We start from the raw sequence: 22,840 nt of genomic DNA on the forward strand, positions 1-22,840 counted from the left end.
AAAACAAAGCTCCTTCCACGTAGCATGAATGCAATTTTTTTTTTTTTTTTTTTTTTTGTGGGAAAAAAAAACAAGATTAATATGAATGAATATTTCTATGATATAAATGAAAATGCATGTTTATTCACTTAGGGGGGGAAAAAAAACACAAAAAAAAATCTAAAATGCAATATGATCTTTATTTGTCTGTACACACTTTTACCACATGAATATGACATATGTAAGTCCAAAATCTGTACCTAAAAGTGACAAAATTCAAAACATCTTCTCAAAAATGTATCTGAAGACAACCCAAGTATTTTATTTGATTAAACAATCTGGTTAAATTGTCTAATAACTTTTCTAACTAGTTTTGTATGTCCTGAGGGAAATACCAGTGCTTGCAAAGCAGAAAAAGAACAGGTTTAGGTTCAGGATTTTGTATTAATAAAATGCTGCTATAGAGCTGCTTTGTTGTTGTCATGACACTTGTCTTGATTTCTGGTGAGAAATCACAGTTTGGCATGCAAATATGACAATGACATCATCCCTGCGGGTAGATTTTAAATGCAAAACATTCTTTCAAAAAAAAAAAAAAAAAGCAAGGAAGGAAGAGGCTATAAAAGAGTACAAAACAGACACACCTACTCGAACACACTTACACACACTTACACACACTTACACACACACACAAATGAACTGGTGTGGCTGTAACAATATGGTAAAATTGAGCCAAAAGACTCAAATAAGAGGTTGAAAGATCAGATCAGACCCAGATTTATTAAGCTGTAATAAAACACACCTGTTCATTTTTGTTACATTTTTATTTAATTGTGATGAGCAAAATGTCCTCCTCTGTGTTCAGGGTCGATTGTAGTAAAATTAATGCAAAAACAGACACTTCAAATCAACATAAAAAAAAAAAATACTTAAAAATAAGTATTTATGACTAAAAACCATTAGAGAATTTATAAGCCACTTTATATAAAACTATAGGAATCTACTGGTTACACCATGACATTACACAAGTTTTTCTTTTTTACTCCCACCAGATGGCACTAATCTACCTTCAAAAAATTGGATTTTAAATGCCTTGTCTCTATTTAACATGGAATACTGCTTTAATTGAAAAAATAATTTAAAAATATATTAGAAAACAATTGTGTATTATTTTCAATGGGGAAAAATAGCTAATAAAAATTGTATAAATATTGCATAGTATCATAAAATATCCTCAATTTTAAATAATAATTAAAAAATATTATTGAACAAAAATCACCGATCTGAGACTGCTGGCCTGGCACTGCTGTTACGTATGGTTCTGCGGTTCTACAGTTGGTTATTATTGGGTTTTGGATAAGAATAAAACTCATGCCTGCACCAAAGACTGAAATGATCTACAAAAAGTTAAGCAGTTTGGACTGAATGAATAGCAGAAATCTGTGGATAAGAAAAAAAAAATAGAAAAAAAGATATCTATACACCTTGCAAGCACTGTAACTGATAAGCAATGTTGACTTGATCACTGCATGTAAACATATGGGTTTGCTTTGTGTAGACTAGCATTCACAGTGCAAGTTGAAGTAATATTTTGTTGCACATGCTCTTGACTAACATCATGACACCAAGGTGGAGAGTCGTCGGGTTCCCGTTTTATCGTGTGCAGCAGGTTGCGACTCCTGAACTCATAAGTCAGCCGGATATCATGCTGCATGTAGCTTTTATGATCCGTGGAGGCATTTGCAAATGCATGTGTGTCCTGACTGCCGATCGGCACGTCAGAGTGATTCAGGTCTTTGTTCAGGACACACTTAAGAGGTCTGCTGACTCCTGCACACAGATACTTGTGTCCATTGATAGGAGCACTGATGGCAGCCTTGCCATTTTGATATGAAGTACAATATTCATTGTAATCAGCCTCGGTTTTCACCTGTGCATATTCAGGGCGCCAGAGCGTCCCGTATGGGTTACACCCATTTTCAGAGTCAGAATCTTGTTCGGTCTTAATTGCCACTTCAGGAAGCATATTAAAACATTCATTCTGCATCATGCACCTTCTCTCCACCTTCCCATCGATGCAATAACCTCCCACCTTCTGCAATTCTGTGTTGCAACCAATTCGTAATTTTCCAGAATGGCCCTGTTTATAGAAGCTTCCAGGTAGCAGGTAGTTTTCACTGGAGTCCGTGCGTAAGGCAACAGGAGAGCGGGTGTCCCAAGAAGCATCAACAGTCTGCAACCTACAGACACCCAGAGGGGAAACACAGTAGTTGAGCGGCTGATCTTGGGTTTTGCAGCCCTCTCCTCTGTACCTTTTGTTGGCCAGGGCTGACCATGAACCATCATGACCCGATGTGTTTGTCCAGTTAACACTGAGCACGTCTTCACTGTCAAATGAGCCACAGGAAACTCGTTGCCTTTTATCACTGAAGATGGTACAAGTTAAACTGATTAAAAGGCAGTTTATACTCACAAATTACATTTTGTGTACATCTTTATGTCCTTCACAAAGTACCATGTTTTTAGATATACTATGATTGAATACTGTGTAAAAACCATAGTACATCAATATGGTAATCATACAGTACCGCTGTACACTACCGTCCAAAAGTTTGGGGTCGGTAAGATTTTTTTGTTTTCGAAAGAAGTCTCTTATGCTAACCAAGACTGCATTTATTTGATCAAAAATACAGTAAAAACAGTAATATTGTGAAATATTATTACAATTTAAAAGAAGGGTTTTTTTATGTGAATATATTTTAAAATGTAATTTATTCCTGTGATCAAAGCTGAATTTTCAGCATCATTACTCCAGTCTTTAGTCACATGATCCTTCAGAAATCATTCTAATATGCTGATTTTCTGCTCAAGAAACATTTGTTATTATTATCAGTGTTGAAAACGGTCATGGTGCTATATTTTTGTGGAAACAGTGATACATTTTGATGAATAGAAAGTTCAAAAAAACAACATTTATTTGAAAAATAAATCTTTTGTAACATTATAAATGTCTGTCACTTTTCACATCTTTGCAGAATAAAAGTATTAATTTCTTACTGAGCCCAAACTCTTGAATGGTAAAAAGTATCATCTGTGACCATTACTTAACTATGGTACTAATATTGTACTTTTATAAAGTACCCTGGCACTATAAGTCAAAATTGACCCTATTTACTTTCTTACTGTGCACAATTCATTACAAAAATAATTGTTCTCAAAATCTTTCATCAAAATTTAATACTTCCAGGTGGATATAATATATAACAAGTTCTCTTGTTTAATATCCTGTTTTACCTGTTTTAATTAAAATGGGTTATGAATTCAGTTTCATATGGAAGCTTGTTTCCGCCACTAAATACAAAAATGTAAAAGGTGGTAATAGTGACTTTTTATCTCGCAATTCTGACTTTTTTCCCTCAGTTGCGAGTTTATATCTCCCAATTCTGAGGAAAAAAAAATTCAGAATTGTGAAATAAAAAGTCGCAATTACCTTTTTATTTTTATTTCATGGCGGAAACAAGCTTTCGTAGTTTTATCATCATTTTAATTTCTTCAATTTTTTTTCTGCATTAAAATTGTTTAAATTAAAAACAATCGAATGCAATTTAAATGCAGAAATTTACTTATTAGGAAAAAAATGACTAATTTAACCAGAAAAATAATAAAAAGTAAGTAATTCTATGCAAAAATGCAGATGCAAACAGCAGCAGACAGACAGAATGTGTACCTGCTGCCATAGCTTTTGTGTTTGCCTTTCATCATCATACTCTTCATCTTTAGCTCCGTGACAGAGGGGAGTACTAGAGGAACAGCCACACAAAACAGAGCAAGCTGGGGTGGCAGCAGAGCTCCAGCGTCCGTCTTCCTCCTCTGACCCTGCAGGAACCTCAGGCTGCCCTGAAACTGCATGTTCTACAGGAGACGAGAGCAAATCAGAGCGAGACAGACTGAGTGTATGGCAACATGTACATTTGGGAAGGTCTGATGCCTCTAATTAAAGCTTGGCAACCTTAAAGTTGGCATGAAACAGAAGTTGCAATTGGCTTTTGTGAAGTATATCCGAGTGAAACGGCTTCTTGAACAAGAAAAAAAAAAGTAGGGCGGGACTTGTTTTTGTCCATGGGGAATTGATTGGATGGTTATTGTTTGCTATTGGTCAATCTCATGTGAGTGACAGGTTGTCCTGCCCTCGCGCCAGTAAACATGTACTCAGAGAAGAGATGAGATGTCACTGTGAGAGGGAGGGGCAGATATTTTGAGTAAAGATTATGAGGGCACATTAATTAAAAAAAAAAACAGTGATGCGCACAGATATATAATGTATAATACTGCAATATTTCATAAAAAAAACAAGAATTGACAATTTTGATTTCATGCTGACTTCAGAATTAAAATGTCCTGATAATTTACTCACCCCCATGTCATCCAAGATGTTTATGTCTTTCTTTCTTCAGTTGAAAAGAAAGTAAGGTTTTTCAGGAAAACATTCCAGGATTTTCCTCCATATAGTGGACTTCAACAGTTACCAACGGGTTGAAGGTCCAAATGCCAGTTTCAGTGCAGCTTCAAAGGGCTCTATACGATCCCAGCCGAGGAATAAGGGTCTTATCTAGCGAAATGATTGGTCATTTTCTAAAAAATTTTTTTTTTAAAAATGATATACTTTTTAACCACAAATGCTCATCTTGCACTAGCACTGCGACGCGCCACGCATTACGTAATCATGCTGGAAAGGTCAAGCGTGACGTGGTGGAAGTACCGATCCAGTGTCTACAAAGTGAACGTGCAAAGACTAAGTCAAATGCCCTTTACCAAAAAAAAAGATAAAACAAAGATGTTGGACGATTTTGAGGTTTTTTTCCGCCCTACTGCGGTACTTCACGAGTGACCTTTCCAACGTGACTACGTAATGCGTGGCGCATTGCAGAGCTAGTGCAAGACGAGCATTTGTGGTTAAAAGATTAGATAAGACCCTTATTCCTCAGCTGGGATCGTATAGAGCCCTTTGAAGCTGCACTGAAACTGCAATTTGGACCTTCAACCCATTGGTAACTGTTGAAGTCCACTATATGGAGAAAAGTCCTGGAATGTTTTCCTCAAAAACCTTTATTTCTTTTCGACTGAAGACAGAAAGACCTTGGATGACATGCGGGTGAGTAAAATTATCAGGAAATTTTAATTCTGATGTAAACAAATCCTTTAATTAGACATTTCAGATCAGAGTTTAAACTAAAACAGGTCATTAAACCTCTGAGGTTGAATATTTTGAGTGATTTCATGACTGACCAGAAAGCCGGAGGTGCTGTCCAGCAGGCAGCGTACGCGAGCGATGAAGCACCGCGTAAGGAACGGAGACAGTTCAGGAAGAACACCGTCAGGCTCTTCAGCGCTATACAGATGACCCATCACAACATCCTCAACTACTAGAACACACACATACACAAGACATAGTTCAGAAACACATGACTCGAGCGAGTATTGACAGATGCATGCAGTGAAATTTACTGTAGTCTTTTCCATGCAATTATAATGAGACAGCTGGAGCTTATAAGCTTCAAAATAGATGCAAAAGCACCATAAAAATGTTATAAAAATAGTATTGTGCAATATTCCAGGTCTTCTAAAGTCATATGCAGTGTATTATATAGTGTTAATTGTAATTATACACACACCAGTGTCTTGCTGGCCAGGGTTCATCGCCCAGTGGAGCTGCCTCTGAAACTCCTGTCGCTCCGCCACATGGATATAATCAAAGACCTTCTGATGCATCACGTCTGTCTGCCAGAAAAGATCATGCACACCAACACAAAACCAGAACATTTTATTAAGAGTTTTAGCTCCCACATCAGTGTGTTTTCTGTTATTGACTGCTGCATTGACCTGTACACTTGTATGAGCCACACACAATGCAATGACCAAATGTCTCACAGTCAACACCAAAAGTCTAATTCAGTTTTATGTTAAACCACATTAGAAACATTACTCATCAAAATTTATTTTGTGGAGCCTTTTCTGTCCCTTCAACTGCTGGTAAAACATTTTTCATAAGCATTTTAGATCATGAGGTTCCTGGCAGATAGTCGAATGAGTTAATAATTCATGCAATTATTCTTGTGCATTTGCTTCGGTTACTATTAATAAGCAGTCAGATGTCAGAGCTGTGGACAGAGAGTAGTGTAAGAGCTGTTGTCCTTGTAGGAGTCCAACCTAGGTCATGTCGCCAGTAGCAGCCTTTGCTATGTTTCACCCACTTCACTTAAAATGGGCCTTGCAACAGAAGGTGCCTCCCTCCCCTTGCTCTCCCACCATCATGGAAATTAATGGGGGCTTGGGACAAAAATGGCCCCCAAAAATCAAGATATATGGGGCAAAAAATGTCCCTGTGTGAGTTCTTGTTTTTACCATTTATAACGAGACATAGAGTGCTGTTTTCCCAAATATCAGCACGATTGAGCCTATTGATTTTATACAACAGTTACTATCATATGACTTTTATTTTAGACTTGTCTGTTTTTGATCTATTTTGCAACAAATCCACAACAGAACCATTGCGCGTCTCTGAGCAACTGAATGAGTCTGCGTTTTGAAGGAATCATTTGACTGAATGACTGAATGACTCCCTCGTTAAGACAATGATTTGCTTCTAACTACTGGGAATTTTAGTTTCATTTCATTTTTTCCATTGTTTCATTTTCTATATTTAAATTTTGCGCCTGTGGCTGATAAAAATCATACCTGCGGTCCACCATGTCAACTGAACATGACGTTATGAGATTGCTGGATAAGGATAAACTTAAGCTTTTGCAGTAATATGTTATTGGGAAGTCAAAATCGGTGTAAAACATTTCCTCTTGATGTAGCTTATTTGTATTCATATTGTATTAAATCACTAATCTAATCCCTGTTCTCTGATTTTTATTTCTTTGCTCTCATGGTCTGGTCATTATGCTGCCCAAGGTACTTGCTGAGGGGCTGAGAGAGTGTCGAAGACTGAATGTTGATTTTGTTTTCAGTCATTATTGTAATGCATTTATAGTCGTACATAGAATGAACTATCCCTGTACTGCCCAATCAGTACATTATCCTATCTAATAAAGGCCAATAAAATGAAAAACTATAAAATAATAATAATAATTAAACATTTTTTAAATTAAATTAGCTCTCAGAATCTTCTAACTGCAAATCCCAAATTTCACAGCCCCATGTGTTTGTTGCGTGACACCAGGGCTGCTTGCATGCGGACAGACGTGTCTCTACACTGAAGAACAATAAAACAAATGCCTGAATTACCAGCCCACACGACCATACCCACTGTTCATAAACAACAAACTCTGCCTAAAATATTCAACCTTCCCTTTACTTTCCATTGTGGGACATGCATGGCTTTCAGCACACTTTGATGACTAACCATCTCATGACAAACTATCACAGTTTCAATGAGGATCCAATCAAATGTCCTTCTTGGAAATGAAGGTTTGTTTGCTGAAGAACCCTGACCCTTTGAAGGCTGTGAGAAAGTCTTAAATTAGCCAAGGAGTGAAAAAATCTTAACTATTTTTCCACATTCTGGTGGAGAAGGCCTATAACATGACATTTTTCTGCACAGATGGCGGGGTTATTTACGCAACCACACAAGATTTTTGTTTAGATTTCTCTGATGATACAGGAGAACTGTTTTTAAAAGGTAAAATGGATAACATACTGGATCGTCGTGCATGAAAGCTAAATACACATACAATTTACCCTCCCTTTTAAATAATAAATTAATGAAATCTTTTAAAAATATATTAGCATCACATCTAACATTTTAATATAATATAATATAATATAATATAATATAATATAATTAGTGCTGTAAATCGATTAAAAAAATGTAACTATTAAAAGCACATTTTTTTCTGTAATTAATCACAATTAAAAACATTGGACTTTTTAATATTTTTATATTATAATAATTTCAGTTACTCTCCAAATTTGTGTAGAAACAACTTAAAGACAGTATATTTTGCATATTTGTTTAATGGCATCTTTTTATGAATGAAGGCCACTGATCCTGATATCTTTATGAGATTAATTTTTGTACATTAAGTATAACTAAAAGCTATCAATTTCAACAATTTTTAGGCTTTAAAAAATAACTTTTAATTTAAGCAAACTTAAAACAATCTTCACATAATGGTGTGTCCTACAGGTAGGTAGGAAATATACAGAAATTGAATAAAGTTATCAAACACTTCACAGTCTTCACTGCATAAATTATAAATTAAATATAGATGAATCCTTATTAAAGCTACAATTTTCTCTGTTACCTTTGTTCTTTGTTTAACATTAATGGCTGACATCACAGCAACTGGTTTATTAGGCTGCTGTGACTTTAAGAGCTGCCGTTGCCGAACATGGCGCAGATCTAACGCGCATCTCATTTTTTCACAACTCTTTAAGTTAATTTAAGATGTTAATTAATACTAATGTGAACTGAAATGCCGTGCTTTGTCAACATGAATGTATTACTGGGTCAACTTGCCAGAGGGTTAAAGACTCTAGCTTGAGCCCACAACCAAAGGTTATGTTTGTCAGAAGTGGGATTCGAACCCACGCCTCCAGGGGAAACTGCGACCTGAACGCAGCTCCTTAGACGGCTCGGTTATCCTGATACAACAGCTGAGGGTGAGCGGTATTTTTGGACATGCCTCGTTGGCGCAGTTAGGCAGCGTGTCAGTCTCATAATCTGAAGGTCGTGAGTTCGAGCCTCACACGGGGCAGGGTGGTGCCTTTTGGGGAACGAGAGCGTTTAGACGAAAGAGCGGGGTTCTTTATTCCCTTTCATGTGACCATGTAAAGATCACATGATGCTGGTCAGTGTTACTGTAACATTTCATTAACTCATTTAAGTTAAGACAGTTCTTATGAGGATACGTGACAAAACGGGCATTTTGGCATAATTCTGTGTTAGTGTTTGTGCAAGCGCGAAACTTGATACTGGTGCGCGTCTTTATGTGCACATTCACAGACAGTGTGTTCTTTGTTTGTCTTGTGGCGCTTGAACAGTTTAAAAGCATATGCATGAATAAGAGCGTGATCATATAATGTAATGCTAGCCAAATTCTGACGGAAAAGCGGATTCTGTGTTAATTGCGTTTAATATTTTTAATGTGTTAAATTGAAAAAAATGAGCTGCATGTGTTAACATGCTAATTTTGACAGCACTAAATTAATATAATATAATAATAAAAAAATTATAAAATAAAAAATAAAAATAATACATAAAGAAAAAAGAAAAAATAAATTAAAAAAAATATATAAATGTGAGCATTTGGACAAGTTACATGCTATTTTAGATCATAACCATTTCATTATTTCTAGAGTATAGGTTTTCATTTGATGATTACCTGATGAAATCCCAGGTAGTCAACAATAGTGGAAGATGCATAGAAAATAACACCATCTGAGCTCACGACCAGTGCAAATCCAGAGAGAGACTACAAGACACAAAATAACTGATTATTGTGGGAAATGTGTAAATATGGAATGTCAATAATTTGCACAATGTTAGTTACATGACTAAACCTATGTAGAATTTTTAGGCTTCAGAAGACAAACAATATCTTTGACAATTAAACAATTTCTGAACTTTAGTGAAAGACGTTTAGAGTAGAACTAAACGGCTAACGCACCTGTAGGAGAAGGTCACTCTCTACAACATGGGACAGAATCTCTTTCGTGTGCTCGGGGATCGAGGCATCACTTCTGTGATTTTCTTTCTCTTGGACCGCTGTGAGGAACAAGAGCACATAAGACAAAGAACCATGGGGAAATATAAATATAAACCTGTGCATAAACATTTCTGATATCAAATCATGCTAATAAAGACATTAATTGAACATTTTACAGTGAATTTTTGAAATATTTTAAACAAAGATTGTTAATAGGAAACCCTTCTGTCTCACAAATAAAGAAAACCAAGACAATCACTGCTTCATAAAAACAAATCCCACTGTAACACTTACAATAAGGTCACATTTGTTAACATTAGTTAATGTATTAACTAACATGAACTAACAATGAGCAATATATATGTTACAGTATTTATTAATCTTTGTTAACATTAGTAAAAATTCAACTGTTCATCGTTTGTTCATGTTAGTACACAGTGCATTAACTAATGTTAACAAATACAACTCTTGATTTTAATAATGTATTAGTAAATGTTGAAATTAACATTAACCAAGATTAATAAATGCTATATAAGTGCAGTTCATTCTTAGCCCATGTTAACTAATGTAGTTAACTAATGTTAACAAATAAAACCTTATTGTAAAATTTTACCACTGATCATTCTCTGGATGCGCTTTCCCAATTTCACAACTGGTTGAGAATGTTTCCAAAGCAATGCAAAGAAAGTCTTTCTTGTGGAAACCCAAGTGCTCTTTGTTAGCTGTGCTAATCAAAAAATGTGCAAGATAAAAAATATTTTTTTCTTCTTCAGTTATTTTTGTGAGCACTTCATGCCAAACATCAGAACATCAAAGCAAAGAAGATAACCACAAACGGTCTGAGCCGTGATGTTTACACTGCTCAATCATCACCATTCATTCATTAACCATTTCAGTCATATCCGACTCTTGGTGATTCTGTGGGCAAACTCGCCATACGTGAGAGATTGTCCATGAATTTTCTTGGTGATGATTTTTCGCCGGGTCTTTCCAACTCTCCCATTACATGGCTTGGGACTCAACACACATGTATTTACAACTATGGACAATTAAGCATCTCCAATTCACCTATACTGCCTTTTTTAGATTGTGGGGGAAACCAGAGCACCCAGAGGAAACCCACGCTGACACCAGGAGCAAATGCAAACTCCACACAAAAAAGGACACCTGGCTCAACTGAGAACCGGGGACCTTCTGAAATGATTTGTTCATCTGAAAAGATTCAGTCTCTTCTAAACCCTTCCTTTCCACAAGCCTACTGTTCTCTCATTGGTCTACCGCTTACAGTGATTTTCGGGAAAGAATCATCCATTACAATTTCTGAATTTCAGCTCTGGGGGCTTCCTCAGCACTTGTATACACAGAGTGATAAGAACAGCAATGATGGCATCAGTTTTACCGTATCAATTGGAGCCTGAGTCCTCATCCTTTGGAAGCGCAGCAAAGTGATTTGCTTTCGCAGCACAGAAAACAGCATTTTCACGATATGTCGACAACATAAACCAAACTCTTCCAGGCCTCATCTACAACTACAGTGTTTGAGGGCGGGTCAAAGTAGATGTTGTTCGCTGGCAGCCAATAAAGACCTTCATAGGTTCATGCAGGAAGTATGACTGGAAATACAGACGACTCCTTTCAGGCAGTTCAGAAACGGTTCTTTCTTTGGGGAGACAATAACTCCACTTGTCTTGCGAGGTGATCTTTGAAACTTTGTAGACCTTATACATTGACATACAGTTACATTATACACATGAAAGGTAATATTTGAAAAAGAATAATAGGGGTGCTTTAAGAATGAGTATAACAAATGGGACAATAGAGGAAGAGGAAACTTTACATCTTCCATCATGAGTCCTATTCCTAAAGCAGTGTACCTTAACAAAGTTCAGGAAGGGGCTGACGGCACATGTAATGTTTCGAGTTGCTAAACCGTCACTCCATTTATGTCTGACTATCCACCAAACCTACATATTTTATCATTCAAACACTCCACGAAACCTGAGCTCACTTACATGAGGGAAATCTCCAGCATCTCTCTCTAAAGACTCATTCTCCATTCATTCACTTCACATCTGCTGCCAAACAAGCTAAAACCTGCAGGTGGATGAGCTACTTTTCACAAAATGGCAGAAATGGCTTTTAAAAGCAGCTCATTTCACTGCTGGATTGTTTTGATGAGGGGTTGGAAATAAAAAACAGATCTGCTCTTGACAATTGAGGTTAAATTTACGAGCAGATGTGTGTTTGTGCGCTAGCTATATTACGCAGCAAAGAATGGACTCACTCTGTAACTTTTTTCCCCTTTTACTTTTATTTTGTTCCTTGCTCAATGTCTCTCAAAAAAGCTCTCATGAAATTCAAGCACAGCACACTTAAGGGCATAGTTCACAGAAAAAAAGGATAATTCTGTCATTGTACGAATCCTGTTAACTATCATGGAGTGACAATAAATATTAATTAGGTTGTACAAAAATAATTTAAAACAATCTTTAACTGTTTGGATTAATAAACATTAATTAATGTGATGTATTGCTTTGGAGATAATGTATATTGTAGAGTATTTGCTCATCCCTAAGTCAAACAGAGCTGTAAATAATACTATTGAGTTGATATTTTTTGACAAACTAATTACAAATGCACTGATGACAACTGCAACAGCCACTCAGCAGTAATCCTTCTCATTATAGAATATGAAGCACAAAAGTACTAAAAATGTCCAATGACATTTCTTATATAAAACTTAGTATGTTTAAACAAAGACATTTTATCCTTATGTGAATGCAAAAATCAATCCAACCAGATATACTAAGCAACTACTACAAAAGCGAAACATGGTAGGTGAAAATGGTGCCCAGTTAATATAAGTTACTAGTTAATATAAGGTAACTACATGGGTTAAGGTTAGGTTTAGAGGTATGTTCAGGGTTAGTACCTAGTTATTACCCAGTTATTGTAATTACTATAATAAGTACACAGTATGTACATGGGGAACAGGACTGTAAAATAAAGTTCTAGCCATAGATGCAGTGTAAGGAATGTAGTAATGGAATTACATACACTTACTTCACCTTATATGTGTGTGTGTGTGTGCCTGAGGAAGAGCAGGGAATACAAAAGAAAGGAGGAGGATGGCTTATAGTAGACTCATTTGTGCATTGCTGGTCTCCTGAGCTCTGATGGACAGATAATTTCCACTGGCATCCCTCTGAGGTCAGGCTCTGGTGTACTACAGTCACGCAAACCCTGATATACTACAGGCTCTTAAAGGGCCAGTGCTCAATTTAAACATGAATGAAATCTCTCTCTGAGTAAGAATTTTTATAATGCTTTTTAAAGTCTCTAATGCTCCCTAAGGCAACATTTCTTTGAACAAAAATACACTTTTGATTAATTAAATGCATCCTTCCATGCTGAATTAAAGTATTAATTGCTTTCCAAGAACAACAGCTTACTGACCCCAAACATTTGAACAGTAGATTGTGTATCTATCTATCTGTCTTTCTATACACTTAGGAATTCAAAATTGTCTTCCAGTCAATTGGTCACATGACACAAACATAACAGACCACTGCAGAGGCACATGCACTCCGACGGCAGATTATTTCAACATCACTAGCACTAATGACAATAGCTTTCCAACTGAACTTGTGTTAACCTTACAAAAGGGGGGTCAACTTGTGCCTTTTGTGAACTAATGGCTGTGGCGTGAGAGAACCCGTGTTTGCAAACAGTCTTCACATGAGATCATGCTGCTGGCACACGGCTCTGTTTGCAGTATTATTCTTGTTTTACATGACTTATTACAAATTCTGTTTTATTGAGCATTGCATATTGATTCTAAAAGATGCTGGCATATATAATGAATAACACAAAGCACAGGGAACTGAAAAATGTCATTTATTTAGTAAATATTTTAAACATCTCTGATAGTCTGTCTCCAAGCTGCATAACAGGCGTGGATAAACAGTTTAAAATAAAGATGGGGCTGAATGTGTGCAAGGAGAAAATAAAGGATTTGCAAAAGGACTCACCATGTCATGCAGACATTATTGCAGTTGTAACGCAACAGAACAGGCTTAACGGCAAACTGCTTTATGACGTATCTGGGTCATTTTTACCAGTTGTTCGCACGACATCGTGTGCAGAGGAACCGCTTTCTGGTTGCCAACAAACACGGACACCATTAATGTTCTTACTGAGTGGTTTTGATGTTGACAATAAATATCTCTTCAGAAACAGTTTTTATGCTGCAGTTTTTTTTGGTGCAAACAATGAGCTGTTTGAATGGTCAGGGTGACCAATACATAATATTAACATTATGAGGGAATTAAACAACATTACATGCATTCATAAACAAAGATAAAAGATTGATTCAAGATATAACTAAGAACAGGGAATTCTCATGCAGGGGAGGGGGAAATCCTCAATCCCATGCTAAAACAGATGTTTGGAGACTCACGCACATGCATGATGCTGGACGCTCGGATCATTTATCAGCTTCTAGCACACATTCTCACATGATAAAAACAAACAAAGGAATGTTTCCAGGACAGAGACGCAAGATGGAATTTTCCTGATCTGCACGCAAGAAGAATTTGCCAAGGAGGGTCTGGCGGCTGCCAAACGCCTGCACAACTGTGAATTCTCTGGAAAAATTTGAACATGATACTGGATACTCCGTATGGAAGGGCACCAGAGCCAACATCATTCCCTCATGAAGACCAATCAGACATGATGCTGTCATCCCTGTGTTCAACTGATGACAAATTTGTCATAATATACTGATAAAAAAAAAAATATGAAAGAAAAATCACAAATGTTTTTTGCTCCTCTAGAGGTTCCGAATTTCACAATGTCTCAAACTGTGCTCAGATTTGCCAAGATATAAAATCTAAAAGTAAGATATCTCAAAAACTCAAACATTTCCCATCAAATTCTTCAAAGACTAAATTATTTGGTCCATGTTTTATACATTACCATTCAAAAGTAAGATTTATTTTCTAAGACTTATTTTCTAATTCATCCAAAAATATGTGGAAAATACAATCATAATGTCATTTACATTATATTATGTAAATGACAGTATATTATGACAAATTTGACTTGACATTTGATATTCAACAGTGCTTTGATCTGCCTGCATTGACACTATTCTTTAAGAGCTGCTGTGCAGCCAAACAATGTACCAGTTATCAATGTAAAGCTGCTTTGACACAATCTACATTGTAAAAAGCGCTATATAAATAAAGGTGACTTGACTTGACTTGATTATTTAAAACAACTGAGATGATGAGACATTCACAAATGAGAAGTACAAAAATGTAAATATTTTACACAATATTAATTTAATTAACTGAAAAAATGCAAAAAATATTAATTATGAAAAATACGAAAGAATAAACAGTGCTTTTTACATTCAAAATGTAAAAAGCATTTAATCAAGTGGTTATCAAATGGCCACTAAAAGTGGATTGTGTTGAATGATCTAAACAGAAGGACCAAAGCTGATCTGCATCTTCCCCCTCTTAGTGCTTCTCTCAGGATGGGGATTTTGCCAGGCTGCAGTCACGCAAACACTCCCTAGGAGCCAGTGGAGCATTCATTACCCATAACCCCCTTCTCTTCAACATCTTACACACACACACTCTTTCTCGCTCTATGGATCTCAATTACTCCCTCATGTGCAGTTTAAGATGTTATTCACACACTGCAGCGAACTTTCAAAGTAGATAAACATTTCCTGAAGGAAACAATAGTGCTTAAAATAGTGTTAAAAATTTAAGCTCACGCTTCAGACTCAAATTAAATGCCGCTTCGTTAAACACTGTCTTGTTTTCAGAGAATAAAGACCTAATAAGGCCTGACGTCGTCCAAGCGGTGTAAAACAGCTATTGATGGTCATATGAATTTATGAAAGACCAATAACAATTCAGTATGTAAATAAATGCAAAAAAAGATCTACCACAAATGTGTATTCATTTTAATTTACATTTTTTTTTTTATAAACCTTATTCTTTTTAAGAAATATAAAGGAATAATTCAACCAAAAATTAAAATTCATGTTGTTTCAAACCCAAAAATAAATGTATATCATTAGGTTTGCAATAACAAATTTAAATTGTGTGAACTATTCCTGTACAATTATTAAAGTTTATAAACAGCACCATATACACAGCACATCTATGGCTGAAATCTTGAATGGAGGCTGTTTGTTAATAAGTTCATGAATTAGCTGCATCTTATATATATTTACATTATTAAAAAAAAAAATCATGCACAGTTTGGTAAATCAGCTTGAACATTAAACCAATCAAGTGAACTATTAAGATCACGAATACCATTAGTCTCATTATCATTAGGCATTAGTGTAATGCAGCTCTCAATCCTCTTAGGACCCTCTGTGAGCCGGTTTAGAGCACGTGTGTCTAATGCAGTGTTGTCAGTAGCAAGAAGCTGCTGGAACTGGAAGCAGCGATGTGTGCAAACACTGCATGTGACAAATCTGTGCTATCATTAAACACTTTCCTTCAGGTGTCACTCTTAGTGACTTCACTTTGACAAAAATAAGAAAGGATATAAAACATGAACAAAATCCTATGCTCATGTTAATTAAAATGATGCAGGTTTTTGTTTATTTTGTTTAAATCACTAAGTTTGAGCAATAACGGTGATATTTGCATTAGCAAGCACTTAATGAGCAACAGTGTTATGGTAATGCTTTACAAGTAACGCAAGTTAAATAATCAGATTACTTTAAGTAACTAGTAAAGTAACGCATTTCTTTTAAATTTACAAAAAATATCTGAGTTACTTTTTTTAAATAAGTAACGCAACTTACTTTTTTCCCCATTTATTGATTGACAGCTCTCCTGTCCCCATATTGAGAAAAAGCAGGAGTCAGTGCAGATGCACTGTGTGAACAGGATGGTTATTGTAGTTCTATCCACCTTTTTCCTACACCCCATGACGCTTTGCGTGAATTATGTGTGTAACTTCCGTTAAGCTGTAAACAGTCAGTGAAAGGCTCGCTCTATGGATGCAATAATAGTTTTTTTTTTTTTTAAAAACTGGGTACAATGAGATGACATTATTCTACTCACCCTTCAACCAACGAACATTAAAAGGACATTTAAAAGTGTAAAAGCATCAACAAGGTAATTTCAACAGGCCATGAAAAAGCGCAATTCTTTCCACAGCAATAACGGACATGATATATATCCGTATTATGTAATATACGTTGCCTTAATAAAAAATGTTCAGCATTGCGTGATAATATTTCAAAGTGATTTCCATCATTTTTACAGATAATAAATTGTATTCACCTGTGAAAACAAACCTGGAAAGAGACGTGAGGCTTTGAGGAGAAAAATGAGAGATTCTTCATGCATTCCAGTGAATTATTAATGGGATATATCGTAAATTATATCGGGAGAACAGACCACAAATGTGCAGTATATGTTGTCCTTTTTCATACTATTACAGCGGTATGCAAAGGGACAAAAGAAAATAATCACAAGGATAGAAAGCAGTGACTGAAAAGAGCTCTTGCCATAGATATTCTTGTTATAACATGTTACGTTAAAATACCAAGCGTTATTCTCATGATGTCTGGGGAAAAAAAAAAAAACCACGAAAGAAAAATTGACAGCTCAGTCAAACTGACGGATAAGGTTGCCCTACAAATAAAGCTTATGATTCGAAACGATTCGTTTCAGTCTTTTTAAATGGAAGTTCCCCAAACCGGAAGTGCAACCCATAATTCGAAACGCAGTAGGCTAGTCAGGAATAAGGTGGATACTAAAAGTGAACATGCATTTACTCATCTCACCTGCACAAAAAAAACAGATTCAGTATTCCTCAAAATGAATAAACAAAAACAGTGAAATGCAAACTCGGAATATTACACCAACTTACACCAATAATTAAAAATGTTAAATTACACAAATATACTTTGTTTTTAATCTAACTTTATTAACCAATGTCTTTGCTGCTGACCTTCGTTGATCCAATTCAACCATACTAATAAGCAAAAATGACTTTAGATAAACATAACATTTATGTTTCTTTTTTTTTCTTCATGTTTTTATTGCATGAGTTGAACTTTCTTCTCCTGTGTCCGATACTTCTGCAATCCAGAATGGCAGCACAGCTGAAAGAAGGGTTGCCAGGTTTGTGTAACAAAACCAGCCCAATTGCTATTCAAAACCTGCCCAAAACTAGCCCAATCGTGTTCCGGGTTCCCCGGTAAAAATCACATTCCAGGCGGTAAAAAAAAAAGAAAAAAGAAAAATCCAGTTCCGGGGATTGTGGCACTTCAACCAAAAAACAACCCGCTGCAACAGTGTAAAAGTGGCCCAATTTCATGGGAAAACCCAGACTTGGCAACACTGGCTGAATGGTTTGTTTGAGCGGCGCCCTCTACTGTTCAGGTGTGAATTTGCATTTGATTGTATGGGTCAGCGTACAGTGTGCGTGACGCGAATTCCGTCATCAGAAAAGTATACATGTACTGTACGCGCACCACCATACTTTTGTAACCGTGCACAGGTCACACATGCGCATTTAATTTTTTTTTTTTTTTTTTTTTTTTTTTAAGTAATTAGTTTATCCACAAGATGGCAACCCTGCCCTGGGGGTATTGATTCACAAGATAGTCTAAGAAAACCTGCATGAACAGAACAGACTGGAACGCAAGTTACAGCGATAATGGAGGTCTACATAGACGAGAGATTGTGCGAAGAGGTTAGAAAGTACCCTCAATTGTACAACTCCAGCATGAAAGAATACAAAGTAAAAGTAAAGTATACTTTGCAAGGCTGTGTGTTCGACTGTATGCGTAAAAAACAAAATATACCCAGGGCTTAAGGCTTATTCATTTCACTTTTGGTGTGAAAGGGCCTTTATAATTGCCAAAAATGTAACTTTTTTTGGTATTAAAACAAACAAGCAAGTCCAGTACAGGTGAGAAAAAGTATGAAAAGTAATATAACATTACTTTACATAAAAAGTAACAATTAGTAATGCAAAATTGTAACATTACTTTTAAAAGTAACTTTCCCCAACACGGATTAGCAATACATTTATTCATCCTGAAAGGAAATAAAGTAAAGTTTGTGAGATCCGTTTATACCCTCCAGATCCCGAGAGGCCCGGAAATATGTTGGAATTCACCTGGCAGTGTGACAATCATGATTTGATTATAATTGTATGGAACAAGCCCCTAAAAATGCTGTTGGACCAACAAAGGCTTTCACAGTTTTCCGCTGTGTTTTAAGACTTGTGGTGGAAATTGAAAAGACAATGTGTCTGGACCAAACACTGCCTCAGTCATGCACAACCAATCTGCACAGTTATTCACACAAGACAGGCACAGGCTGAGAGGAGAGAAATTAAGAGAATTAGTTACTTAGGCAAACTTGAATTCACGTACAATATTAAATGGATAATTCACCCAGAACTGACAATTTACAAATGTGCATTTCTTCCGTGGAACATAAAATTAGATATTTTGAAGAATATTGTTGAGAAATTTTTGAAGAATTTACTTTTCGTTATATAGACGGAAACAAATAAGTCATTTTTCAAAATATCTCCTTTTGTTCCACAAAAGAAAGGGAGTCATAGTGGTTTGGAACAACATGAAACAAAGAGACAATATTGTTATCTTTCCAACAGACATTGATTGTACTACCCAACTCTACAAGAAAGTAAAAAAAAAACAACAGGAAAGTGTCGGATAAATATGAGGTTCTGCTAGATTCATGTTATAAAATTATTTTAATCATTAGCAAAATATTAAATTACTGTACATTAAATAAATAATTTCTACCTTTAGTTTTGCAAAGCAAATTCTTTAACTTGACTTTTTTTTTTTTTTTTTCATGTAACAATGAAAAAACATCCATGAAACCCTTTTTGACGACATTCCAGTTCATATTTTAACTTCAAACCTGACTAGAATTTCTGATATATTTCTACATTGTCAAGGCCTTGACTATAATTTATGGCTGGAATGAAGGTGACTGAAAATGAGAGCAGACCAAAAAATGCAAATGGCCTTAAGATGATGAATTTGTAAAAATGCTAATGTTTGAGCATAATACACACATCAATCTTATCTGAACTGAAAGATCAAGGTTGGCACAAACCGAGATCCGTGACGGTTCAAGTTCTTCAGGGTCGGATCATGCATTATAAATGACTACATTCATGACAGCTATGATTTTCACTATCTAAAGTAGGTACTGAAATTTACCCAAAATCCCAAATACACAAACCATGTGCAAATGCACCTGGAAACTCGGCCAGTTGCGTAAACTCATTAAACTAGTCATTAAGTTTTTTCTTCAAGACTGGTCATAACTCCAAGTCAGTTACATATAATGGTAGACTGGTCTAATATGAATCCGACTGATTAGCCCTAACTAATTCCTAGTTGGTCAGACTAGTTCTTAAGACATAGTATTAACTTAGCAACTGTTTATGCAACTGGCCCCAAAACTGCCCTCTCGCGACCTCAAAGCATCATTTAAATTCAGATTCCACTTAATGAATTGACAAACATTAACAGAGCTGAGGAGAAAATAAATATTAAAAACTAGTTAGTTTACAAGTGATATTATCGATTTAACTGCACTGACACTATCAGATGAGAACAAATTTTTAATTGAATTGGGTAACGCCACCAACTTTGCAAAATCAACACTTAATGAAATTAAATGAATCAACACTGAACTGACTCGATCTGATTAATGAAACTATTGTCTTCTGTAGAGCTGCTTTAGAGCTTAAATTGAATTTATTTTTCATAATTGATTAATTTTACAACATTAACACTTATTTTCCTAAATGTGAAGCTACTTTGAAACAATCTGTATTGTATAAAACTCCATGTAAATAAATGTAATATTACTTTAAATTATGAGTAGCCCTGGGCACACATCTTTCCTTCCTTTTAAGTTGATAAAGGTTACTTTTTTATTTCTCTCCATTACTTTATGAGTTTTATGCATTTGAGAGATGCAAACCTGCCAGCACACAGCCCAAATAATGCCAGCTCTCCACACGACATCACAACACTGATCCGTTGGCCATAAAACACTGTCACAACAAGAGGGCAATCTGTACATCACACTGAGCGCTCATTCATACAGCTGCACATGGACCTGTCCTTGTGTAGCACCTCCTGAAATAAATCCCATAACACACACGGCAGAAGAACTGCATTTCTATTTACCAGCACGTTTGGTCAGCATCACCACACAAACTACAATAAGTCTATTTTTAATTCCTACAGTTGTTCTTTTGTTTTATAAATTATTTAACATGCAAACTAAGAATATGAGCTAAAAATTAAAATAAAGGGACACATGGGAAGAAAGTTTCAGAAATGTTTTCCATAAACTTTTGCCATAGTTATATACACACACTACATATAAAAATGCAATTGCGACAAAACATACTACTATCATCCAAAAACATTAAAACACAAACACCATGCAATATCTGAAAATTGTGTAAAAATGTGCAAGGAGACAAGAGTCAGACCAATTTGAAACACAAAGATGAAGATCAGTTAACCAATACCAAACTAACTTGCATTTATTTTAAAGCATTCTAATAATGTTTGTGGGCCAGCAATGTATGATGTAATGTAGGAATTCATAGTTTTTAGCAGAGAAACTCACAAGTAAACTTTCCTTCTTACCTTGAAAGAAGCTCTTCACTCGCAGGAAGCTGACGCTGAGTCTCAGCACTGAGAGTTTGTCCAGTTTGGAGATGACCTCTGCACTAAAGGGCAGCATATTCGCCAACCGGTCCAGCTCTGCATTCAGACGGTCACGGTGACGCTTGGACGGATTTGATTTTTCACCTGCTTTCTCTGGTTTCCTGATGATGCAAACTATCATTTAATGTCACATTTCAAACCTGTGTGGCATCCACAGGACTAAATGGCACAAAAATTTCTTTAACTGCATTTATTATTTAATAATACACATTTATTGTTAATAGTGACTTTCTCATTGTTTTTATTTGCATTGACACTTTGTCAATAAAAGTCATATAAAGAGCCTTGAAACGAACATGAAACAACATTAAATAATTGTATTATTTTTATTACCACCACCACTACTACTATTACTACTACTACTACTACTACTACTACTACTACTACTACTAATAATAATTTACACATCTTTTTCTTGATTTTGTTATTTGTATTGATGATTTGTCAATTAAAAAAAAGTCATGTCAAGAAAGAGCCTTGAAATGAACAAGAAATGACATTAAATGAACATTAATAATCTTTGGTAACACTTTAGTTTAGGGTCCAATTCTAACTATTAACTAATTGCTTATTAGCATGCATATTACTAGGATACTGGCTGTTTATTAGTACATTTAAAGCACATATTAATGCATGACCATATTCTACATCCTTTAATCCTACAATACCTAACATATAATATTAACAACTACATTACTATTAATAAGCAGTAATTAGGAGTTTGAGGCAAAAGTCTTAGTTAATAGTTATTTAAGAGAGATTTGGACCCTAATCTAAAGTGTGACTACAATTTTACTACTACTACTAATAATTTAAATATTATAATCAGTGACACCTTTTTCTCTTATAGTTTTCGTTATTTGTATTGATGATGTGTCATTACAGTAAATTGATAAATACTCAACTGTTTCTGAACAGGTTTTCTCCTTTTCCTTCCAGCATACAGACAGTCCCCAGGTGGAATCATTGTTCACTTGTCCAGCTATCTCAACACTGAAAACGAGCCTTTTTACTTTCTGGAAAACCACTTTAAACATGTGGAAAAACCACAGGGAACAGAATAAGGAGGCGTGGAAGTGTAAACAAACTGATAGACACAATAAAAGCTTTTTTACAATATCACCTCACAGAAAATATAGATTGACAAGTTCTACACCAAATAGCGAACATATGAAGAGAAAACTCACCAAAATCCACATACAGCCGAAGATTGAACTGAATTAGACTATTTGAAACGAAGACAAATCATCCTGAATGTCAATAAGACGGAATAACCTCTTGACATGACGGCGACATCACGCGAGCGCTAATGTTTTATAGCCGCTCTTGCGGCGCGTGATTCAGGTGGCGGATCTCCGCA

General features: G+C 35.7%; 1 protein-coding gene and 1 non-coding gene across 4 annotated transcripts; one reads left to right on the forward strand and one right to left on the reverse strand.

Annotated features, from left to right (window-relative positions):
- Window positions 1-160: 160 nt before the first annotated feature.
- ahrrb (aryl-hydrocarbon receptor repressor b) lies at window positions 161-22,796 on the reverse strand. 3 transcript variants are annotated; one of them, XM_051911825.1, is made up of 9 exons: window positions 22,668-22,796; window positions 22,386-22,507; window positions 21,400-21,581; window positions 9,654-9,751; window positions 9,369-9,458; window positions 5,652-5,757; window positions 5,266-5,399; window positions 3,707-3,891; window positions 161-2,405 (listed from the first exon to the last, which is right to left on the reverse strand). In XM_051911825.1, exons 2-9 carry the CDS (start codon window positions 22,445-22,447, stop codon window positions 1,502-1,504), a joined length of 1,761 nt encoding a protein of 586 aa, XP_051767785.1. In that variant the 5' UTR covers window positions 22,448-22,507; window positions 22,668-22,796; the 3' UTR covers window positions 161-1,501. The 3 variants fall into 3 exon arrangements, with proteins under 3 accessions (XP_051767785.1, XP_051767776.1, XP_051767794.1); XM_051911816.1 differs by having other exon boundaries at window positions 5,266-5,402; window positions 22,668-22,795; XM_051911834.1 differs by lacking the exons at window positions 21,400-21,581; window positions 22,386-22,507; window positions 22,668-22,796 and adding an exon at window positions 10,306-11,076 and having other exon boundaries at window positions 5,266-5,402.
- Window positions 8,668-8,741, forward strand: trnam-cau (transfer RNA methionine (anticodon CAU)). The gene has a single exon. It is a non-coding gene; the product is annotated as a tRNA-Met (tRNA).
- Window positions 22,797-22,840: the final 44 nt, after the last annotated feature.

The sequence above is a fragment of the Ctenopharyngodon idella genome, chromosome 2 (genome assembly GCF_019924925.1).
Source record: "Ctenopharyngodon idella isolate HZGC_01 chromosome 2, HZGC01, whole genome shotgun sequence".
NCBI classification, from domain to species: domain Eukaryota; kingdom Metazoa; phylum Chordata; class Actinopteri; order Cypriniformes; family Xenocyprididae; genus Ctenopharyngodon; species Ctenopharyngodon idella.